General features: G+C 38.7%; 1 protein-coding gene across 1 annotated transcript in view; it reads right to left on the bottom strand.

Annotated features, from left to right (window-relative positions):
* Positions 1-549: 549 nt before the first annotated feature.
* LOC106138887 (neogenin) overlaps positions 550-9,913 on the bottom strand; it is a 106,401-nt gene continuing 97,037 nt past the window's right edge. The window contains exons 30-33 of the mRNA XM_060952768.1: positions 6,815-6,950; positions 6,104-6,237; positions 5,639-5,716; positions 550-4,878 (exon numbers count right to left, since the gene is read on the bottom strand). Of these exons, the coding sequence (XP_060808751.1) occupies positions 4,736-4,878; positions 5,639-5,716; positions 6,104-6,237; positions 6,815-6,950 (491 nt within the window). The 3' untranslated portion in view covers positions 550-4,735. The remainder of the gene's footprint in view (positions 4,879-5,638; positions 5,717-6,103; positions 6,238-6,814; positions 6,951-9,913) is intronic.

Here is a 9,913-nt window from a genome sequence, read left to right as displayed (position 1 = left end):
AGCTGTGTGTAGGAAGTAATTCAAAATGGTTTATTTATCATGCTAACAGTTTCATAGTACAAACATATATATATATATATATAACAAGTTCCTCTACGAAAAAAAATACCCTGTATATTCATTACATAGTGTCAGAACAGACTATTGAGGAATAGTCTTTGTTTTCAAATTCAAAAATATTTTATTTAACTCCACAAGTTACACAATAGATAACACATTAATAGGAAAAAAGAGAAAACAATTACAAACACTTATTGCGAGTCCTGGAGACTCAAACTAGGCCGGAACCTGTATCTTGGGTCACCAGGTCCCCTTGTTGAAATGTAAGTGAGTAGTGCATTTTGTAATAGTCAAGGGAACTTTGGATTCTTCTTTTAGACGATGGGTTAGCAACCTGTTTATTTATTATATTTATTTGAATCATTGGCCTTATAACTGAGCAAAGCGTTTTAGTCTTCAAGACTTGGCTCTGTCTACCTTGTAAAGGATAAAGAAGTGATTATATGCAAGTATTGTGTGATTAGAAAATCTAAAAATAAAACACAAAAATCAATAAATAATACAAGTTTATTACAGAGTATGGCATCTCGCTTAATTTGTACAAGACCTAGTTACAAAAACATACAGACGAATTAATAATAATAAAAAAAAATATAATAAACAAACAAACAGTCTTGCAAGTTGAGGGCACATTTTACCAGTGTTGCCAAATTACATACATATACAATTAATAATTTTTACGCATATTTTCTTGTGAATGAACGACTCCACTTTTAAACAAAAATTTTCATTGCATTTTTACTTTTTAACACGGTATTATGAAAAATATAGTTTACTTAAACAAAATTCAATTCCATTCAATCAAATTAAAAAATAATACTGGCTAAGAAAAAAAAATCTTTTTTTTATATAATTTAATACGAATTCAAATGTTTTCAGTAGGCGTACGGCCTTTCCGCAGAATATTTTTTTTTAATAAATCTATGGGCATTCACTAACTGAGAACCAAATAAAATACTATAAAAATCATTAAATCAGTCTAATAGTTTCGCTTATAACTAAACATGTTAATACTAAATGATGCAACTGCCACCATTCGATATTTCCATAGACAAAACAGCGCATGTTTTCCAAATCATCATCAGATACACATTCCATTTTGTAAGAATCGGACAAAAAAATTACACAATATCTTTTTTCCTTCACATATCTTAATTAGGTTTTATCCATATCTTTATCATTTTTTTTTCTAATTTCAATAATTACTTTATTAACTGATTTGTTTAAAAATGCGGGCTTCTAATTACAATGATGAAAAAAACCATGATTTCAAAAATCTTTTTGACGTAGCCAAGTATGTTATGTTCATCGCGAAATGCCCGCGCAAACTCAAAATTAACGTCCAACACATTATACTTCGCTGAAACATTTCTGATAATCAACTCACTTTTTTCTGATTTAAAAACATTCCATCGAGACAGTTACTTTGAGCAAATAGTTAAAATATTCATAATGAATTAAACAAATACATTTGAAAAATATTGAATGGCAGTTTCATACATACAATATAAAACTGATTAGAATTAAAAAAATATAACTTATTTAGACAGTATCCGAATAAATACACTTTTTCTGTACATATATTTTGTGTGATATTATATAAAAAAAAATAATATTACAAAAAAAGAAGAATTGTGTGTTAAATTAATATTTTGTTCACATTTCCTATTATCCTAATCAATTCAATATATAAATAAATAAAAAATACGGAAGTACCATAATGGAAGTCAATCTTAACAATTCGTGCACAATTCCTTGGTAAAAATGTGGTCACAGAAATGTTATTATACAGGGTTACTGACACCAAACGAAAAACCTTTTACCTTCTTGTTCAGATCACCAGAATGAACAACATTTAAAACACCGAAATCGCGAAAAATATCAGATGTTTATGGTTTAGTTATTCTAGTTACGAGTAGTTCTACATTCATTCATGTTTTTTAATGTAAACAATGTGTATTCGTCCACAATTTAGATTTAAGAGATCCATATTTGTAAATTAACGTCCGTTGAAAATGCTGCAGTATAGTTTGTTTCGCCGCTTCTTCTACACATGCGCTTTGGAAGCGGTAATAGTTATAATTAGATTTAAGTGATGTGACGTCAATAAGTGGTACCTTGTATCCAAATTTGAAAATAAATCTATTCTATTCTTTTAACAATTTCAGGCGAGTTTCTACCAATCAACTTGGGGCGAAAATACAGTTTTTGTATGTATGTATTGTATGCTTGTAACGCAATAACTTTCGAACCGCTGGTCTGAATTTTACAAATGTAGAATATGACAATAGAATTTTTTAAATCTGCGGGTACAACAAAATAGGTTAAATGGTTTCTGAGATATTTACAATGTTGTACAAATTGTTTTCACCAAGTCATAAGTTCGAGACGAAGGACTAGTACCACCTAATTACCTACCGCGGCAAAATGAATAGAACAGCTGATTTTTTTTGCGATTTCAAAGGTTGCACCATAGATAAGTTGTGATGGTCTAAGCTAGTTAGTAGATAAATGTTTGCATTTGTTAACCCTGTATAATAAACTATGTAATGAACTAAATATTCCGTTATCCTAGACATATATAATATACAGATAATTGTGTATAAAAAATACGGAGAGAAGATGCGAATAGCACCCGTGAATTAAAAATTAAATAATATTAAAAAAATGATAAAAAAAATTACAAATGATCTTGTTTTAAATATACAATAGATTACATTATGTGACCGAAGTTTGTGTTATTTTAATAATATAAATACAAAATTACTTAAGACTAATTAATTTATAAGGATTACGTAAAATAAGGGCGTATTTACACTGGATAACGTCGAAACGCGAGGACTGAAATACTAAAGAAAATCGATTGAAGAATTTATTACTTTTTTTTTGCGTTTATAAGTTTTTCTTAGATTCATAACTGCATATGATGTTTTGTCCATAAAGTTTTTAATGAATCACACCATTTGCTACTCGGTGTTTTGAGTTGACGTTATTGAAGATCATGCTGCAGTGCAGTTTGTTACCGCTTCTTCTGCACTGACGCTTTGAAAGCAGCGTAAACTCAGTTTTAAATTATTTATCTGACGTCAACCAATGTTGTGAAACCAAAAGATATGATAATTATTAAGTGATGTTTTAAATTTCACATAATAATTTAAAAAAATTTCGAAATTTGACTTTTGGAATTTAAAAGTTGATCAAGTTGCGACATTTTTGCTTATTTAACATAACTTTACTAATCCTTAATTTATATTTTATTTAAATGCTGCAAGTTAATGTTGGTGTCAGCCATTTTCATTCTCAAAAATAGTTTAATTTCTCCAATCGATGTGCCTATCAACTATTAATAATAAGTAATTTAAGTTACAAATTATTTACATTCGTGCGATAAATCTTCGTCGAAAAATGTATTTCCGACAAAAGATATTGAAAAATTATGAAGTTATATAACTTGAAAATATACAATGTCATATCAATCTTAAAATTATTACAATAATGTAGATTTTAGACTATTCGCTGTCAAGGTAGCCAATTTAACGAATACACGTTAAATTAAACGGACTATAATCAATTTATAATTTTCTCCGTTTCAAAAGTATACATTTTATGGGTGACTTAATTACGCTTATTACATGACTAGCTTTACATTAAATACAATAATAGTATAATACAAAAAGAGTTTAGAATATAAACATTTATCTAATCGATAAAAAGTACTAAAAAAAACACTAATTGTGATTTTATTTTTTCTTAAATTACCTAAGTCGTAATTGGAATTTTAGGGTACCACCTCTTTAAATTTATATTTCTAAGTCATTACTTTATATTTCTGAAATGTTTGATTTTAAATCTCCTTGTAATTGCCATTTGTTAGTAAAAGATAAAACTAAAATGCCTTTTTTGTATCTATATGCAATGTTTAATATAATAATATCTAGACATTTTAAGATTTTAACTATTATTTCTACAGATTCATATCATAAAGCATCTATGTTTTTTTAAATGTCATTAGTCTTTCAGAAATATAAAATAATAACATTAAATTTTCACCAGGTCGAGGTTTTCATTCAAATCCTGAGATCATGTTATCAAGTCTTTTTTATAATTGCCAAAAATGACACTTAAGTTTAGTAAAAGATTTTTCTTTATCTAAAAGAAGAATTATCTAGAATTTATTCCTCTAGAAATACCTACCAGTCTTTCTAGATTTGAGCTTAGATTTTATTTTGTAGAAAAATTTTAAGGATTACTTTTATTTCAGTTTCGTTGGTTTTTATAATGTTTCATTCGCAAAATGTCATGTAAAAATATTATTTTAGCAAATTGTCTTATTTTTATAACGATCACCATTACTTTTAGGGACATTTTTAATTTATTTATCATTGTATTTAAAATCTTATCGTGTGTCGTATAAAAATGCTACATGTCATTTTGCCGAACGAACAATTAATTTTAAAGCCTTCTCATTTTACTCTCTTCAAGTAAATCTATGTTAAAACGTCCAATTCTACAAATCCAAATCAACCCCCTAAAAGTCGATCGTCTCATCACAGCCCCACGGGTTGAAATCGAAACTAGACGCGTTGAAATAAGACGTGCACGGGTCGAAGCTCGTCCAAGGGTCGCGGTCTTTAGTCCATGGGTTTTTGTTAAAAATCCATGGGTTTTGGGTGCACTAGCAGTGGAACTGTTGTTGCGTGATGGCAGACAAGTCCTTCATCAGACCCTCGAGGTTCTGCATTTCACGATGCAGCCTCTCCGTGGACCGGGACGGTGTAAGGGGTTCTAATTCTTCGGCGCAGTGCGGCACGCCAGCTCCTGGGTAAACATACATACATACGTATCATCACGTCTATATGCCTTGCTAGACCAACAGTCTTAAAAAGACTGAAAGGCCACGTTCTTCATTGTAGGATTTGAACCTCTGCCGTGGTATAACTAAAATGCCGTTATCTGACATCAGGATATACACCTTTTTTACCAGTAAAATAAGAAAAAAAAAATCTCTTTCGATCTGTATATACGACTTTTTGGTACTTTTAAATCATAAATAGGCGTTCTCATTGATGAATGGCATCAGTTTAAATTTTTACCGCAGTTTTGACGTTTTACTTAAAACAAGGATTTGGCAGATAACGGCATTTTAGTTATACCAGGGCAGACCTGTGCCTCCATGGGCATTACTTACTTAACCATTTTAATTGGGCACTGTTCAATAAGGGTTCAATTAAGTAAAAATACCGTGTCCTAGGCGAACTAAAAAAGAAAATTTTATTTCTCCATCTTGAAAACTAATAACAAAGATAAAATCCATAGCAACCGAACAATGCCAAAAATCAAAAGAGTATAAACTTACAACGAAACATTATACTTGGACAGGCACCTTGCAGATTAGACCATCGGCGCTCTATTTATTAAAATCTTCATTAAGTCTTCAAGGTGCAAAACACCTCACATCGACTCTTTCTACATCACCTGCTTGGTCACTTCATCTTTCATCTTGTCACGATGCCTGCATACATCTATTGCTTCATCCACATTCATAACTTTCTTCGTGCAAGCGAATTATAAAACTTACCAAGTTGCAATCTGTTAGGTATATGTCCCGGGGATGAACTTGCGCTCTTCTTGTAAGGAGACGTCTCCCGCACGCTGCCTGCTTGACAATTCAATAAATATTATGAGATTAAATGGATCATGATTTTTATAAAGCCTTTGATCATGTAGATCGTAGAATTTTTTACGCGTACTCCAAAAAAATGTATTAATCTTCAAATTTCAATTTGTGTGATCATGATTTGTCGGTTTTAGATAGTATGATTATTTGACTAGGTAAAGTTTCTTGTAAGGATTTGTAGATAATCTGGGTGGTCCCCAAGGGTCAACACTAGGTCCTTCATAATTCTTATTTTTTTTATTCAGTTGTTGGCTCCAACGCTCAAAGTTAATAGACCTATTGAAAATAATAAGCTCCAAGTCTCGTCTTTTAAGAAATCATAGAATGGTTTAAAATAACATTCATAATGTAGGTTTATATAGTTACCTCTGGAATGGTCGGGCGTGCTGTGGTCGCTGGCGGGGTCGAGCGCGAAGCTGTGCAGCGCGCGCGCGTGCGCCGGCAGCGAGCCGCCCAGCGCCGCGCCCGCGCCGCCCGCCGCGCCACTCAGCGACTCGCGGCTGCACCGGGGGTTCATGCTTATATATATGTTCTCCAATAACTAACATCTCGCGAACACTTTTTATTTTTGCATTTGTAAATATCCCTAAAACTACATATATACATATATAGTCACGTGTATATCCTTTGACAGAGAACAGTCTTGAAAATACTGAAACGTCACGTTCAGCTGTTTGGTTTAATGATGGTATCGAAATTCAAATAGTGACGGGTTGCTAGCCCATCGCCTACAAGAAGAATCCCAAGTCCTAAAGTTAACCTATCCTTTAGTCCATGGAAAAGAGATGGATAAGTTATATATTTAATATAATTTCTAAAGGATTCAAATGTTAAATGTGTCAAACATTTATTCCACCATACGTAGAATAAATGTCTATTGGTGTTCCTCAGGGTTATTCTCTAGGCCTCTTACAAATTATTATAGTCAAACCTTCCCGTGTTTAGTGTGCTAATGGTTCACAGGCCACATATTGCCCTCTGTCTTTTTCCTTACAGTTATAAATTTTATATTCATGTTGGTGTTCCACAGGGTTACACACTTGGCCCCACGCAAGTTATGAATTGTTGAAAACTTACTGTGTATAGTGCCCCAAAGGTTCATAGGCCACATAGTGCCCCCGCTCGCGCGCGGCGCACGCGTAGATGTCGCCGGCGGGCGCCGCGCCGTTCGCCGCGCCGCACGCCGCGCCCAGCCCGCACGAACCCGCACCGCCTTTGATCGATCATTTATAATAAAGTTTAAGAAAATACACAATTCGTGAAATAATCGCATCAATAAGCAAGAAACTGCCTGAGATATTAATAACAGTAGTTCCATATTTTTTTAATCACTGTAGACATAGTCATATTTAAATAATTTTCAATTTTCGTCGTTCCATCGTATTTTGAATTAATAAAAAACATTCATAGGTATATGGCAGCGAAATTAAAAGTGAAAATTGGCATAAGGTATTTAATTACGTTTATTCTATTATTTATTAACTCATTTATATGGATTTAAGACCTTGTCATTATTCATATTATCTTTTAAACTGCTTCGGAAACAATAAGAGACTTGAGATATGACAGCTTATTTCTAGTGTTGCCGCTCAATCGTCAACTATCTATTATATCTATAGCCGTTTTGATGCATCAATATTGATGATACAAAGCCATGAGGAACGTTGGTGTTATTCAGCATGAAACAGCACATATTTTTATAGACAACTAGCGGCTGCCCGCGACTTGGTCTGCATGAAAACCCTATCAATCGCGCGGGAAGTCCGGGATAAAAATTAGCCTATATGTTATTCTAGGTCTTCAGCTACCTCCATACCATGAGTGTCAGCATGTGAGTGTCCGTGTGTGTGTGTGTCTGGGTGTGAGTGTCCGCGTGTGAGAGTCCGTGTGAGTGTCCGTGTGTGAGTGTCCGTGTTTGTGTCCGTGTGTGAGTGTCCGCGTGTGTGTCCGTGTGTGTGTCCGTGTGTGAGTGTCCGCGTGTGTGTGTCCGTGTGTGAGAGTCCGTGTGTGTGTCCGTGTGTGTGTGTCCGTGTGTGAGTGTCCGCGTGTGTGTCCGTGTGTGTCCGTGTGTGAGTGTCCGCGTGTGTGTGTCCGTGTGTGAGTGTCCGCGTGTGAGTGTCCGTGTGTGTGAGTGTATGGGTGTGAGTGTCTGGGTGTGAGTGTCCGCGTGTGAGTGTCCGTGTGTGTGTCCGCGTGTGTGTCCGGGTATGAGTGTCCGCGTGTGAGTGTCCGTGTCTGAGTGTCCGCGTGTAAGTGTCCGTGTCGGAGTGTCCGCGTGTAAGTGTCCGTGTGTGAGTGTGAGTGTCCGGGTGTGAATGTCTGCGTGTGAGTGTCCGTGTGAGTGTCCGGGTATGTGTGTCCGCGTGTGAGTGTCCGTGTGTGTGTCCGTGTGAGTGTCCGTGTGTGTCCGTGTGTGTGTCCGGGTGTGAGTGTCCGTGTGTAAGTGTCCGTGTGTGTCCGTGTGTGTGTCCGTGTGTGAGTGTCCGCGTGTGTGTGTCCGTGTGTGAGTGTCCGCGTGTGAGTGTCCGTGTGTGTGAGTGTATGGGTGTGAGTGTCTGGGTGTGAGTGTCCGCGTGTGAGTGTCCGTGTGTGTGTCCGCGTGTGTGTCCGGGTATGAGTGTCCGCGTGTGAGTGTCCGTGTCTGAGTGTCCGCGTGTAAGTGTCCGTGTCTGAGTGTCCGCGTGTAAGTGTCCGTGTGTGAGTGTGTCCGAATGTCCGTGTGAGTGTCCGTGTGTGTCCGTGTGAGTGTCCGGGTTTGAGTGTCCGTGTGTGTGTCCGTGTGAGTGTCCGGGTATGAGTGTCCGCGTGTAAGTGTCCGTGTGTGAATGTCTGCGTGTGAGTGCCCGTGTCTGAGTGTCCGCGTGAGTGTCCGTGTGTGTCCGTGTGAGTGTCCGGGTTTGAGTGTCCGGGTATGAGTGTCCGCGTGTGAGTGTCCGTGTGTGAGTGTCCGTGTGTGTCCGTGTGAGTGTCCGGGTTTGAGTGTCCGTGCGTGTGAGTGTCCGGGTATGAGTGTCCGGGTGTGTCCGGGTGTGAATGCCTGCGTGTGAGTGTCCGTGTGAGTGTCCGTGTGAGTGTCCGTGTGTGTCCGTGTGTGTGTCCGGGTGTGAGTGTCCGTGTGTAAGTGTCCGTGTGTGTCCGTGTGAGTGTCCGGGTATGTGTGTCCGCGTGTGAGTGTCCGTGTGTGTGTCCGGGTGTGAGTGTCCGTGTGTAAGTGTCCGTGTGTGTCCGGGTGTGAGTGTCCGTGTGTGAGTGTCCGTGTGTGTTCGGGTGTGAATGTCTGCGTGTGAGTGTCCGTGTCTGAGTGTCCGTGTGTGTCCGTGTGAGTGTCCGGGTATGTGTGTCCGCGTGTGAGTGTCCGTGTGAGTGTCCGGGTATGTGTGTCCGCGTGTGAGTGTCCGTGTGTGTGTCCGTGTGAGTGTCCGTGTGTGTCCGTGTGTGTGTCCGGGTGTGAGTGTCCGTGTGTAAGTGTCCGTGTGTGTCCGTGTGAGTGTCCGGGTATGTGTGTCCGCGTGTGAGTGTCCGTGTGTGTGTCCGGGTGTGAGTGTCCGTGTGTAAGTGTCCGTGTGTGTCCGGGTGTGAGTGTCCGGGTGTGAGTGTCCGGGTGTGAGTGTCCGTGTGTGAGTGTCCGTGTGTGTGTCCGAGTGTCCGTGTGTAAGTGTCCGCGTGTAAGTGTCCGTGTGTGAGTGTCCGTGTGTGTGTCCGTGTGTGAGTGTCCGTGTGTAAGTGTCCGTGTGCAAGTGTCCGTGTGTGTGTCCGCGTGTGAGTGTCCGTGTGTCATTGTCCGTGTGAAAGTGTCCGTGTGTGAGTGTCCTTGTGTGTCCGCGTGTAAGTGTCCGTGTGTGACTGTCCGTGTGTAAGTGTCCGTGTGCAAGTGTCCGTGTGTGTGTCCGCGTGTGTGACCGCGTGTAAGTGTCCGTGTGTGACTGTCCGTGTGTGTGTGTGTGTGGGCAAGTGTCCGTGTGTGTCCGCGTGTAAGTGTCCGTGTGTGAGTCCGTGTGTGTCCGCGTGTGAGTGTCCGTGTGGGAGTGTCCGTGTGTGTGACCGCGTGTGAGGGTCCGTGTATGAGTGTCCGTGTGTGTGTCAGTGTTTGTCCGTGTATCCGTGTGGGAGGGTCCGTGTGTGTTCGTGTGGGAGTGTCCGTGTGTGGGACCGCGTGTGAGGGTCCGTGTATGAGTG

Source organism: Amyelois transitella, chromosome 29 (genome assembly GCF_032362555.1).
Source record: "Amyelois transitella isolate CPQ chromosome 29, ilAmyTran1.1, whole genome shotgun sequence".
In the NCBI taxonomy this organism is placed as follows: domain Eukaryota; kingdom Metazoa; phylum Arthropoda; class Insecta; order Lepidoptera; family Pyralidae; genus Amyelois; species Amyelois transitella.
The sequence above is the reverse complement of the archived record's forward strand: the minus strand, read 5'-3'. Positions and strand labels throughout refer to the sequence as shown.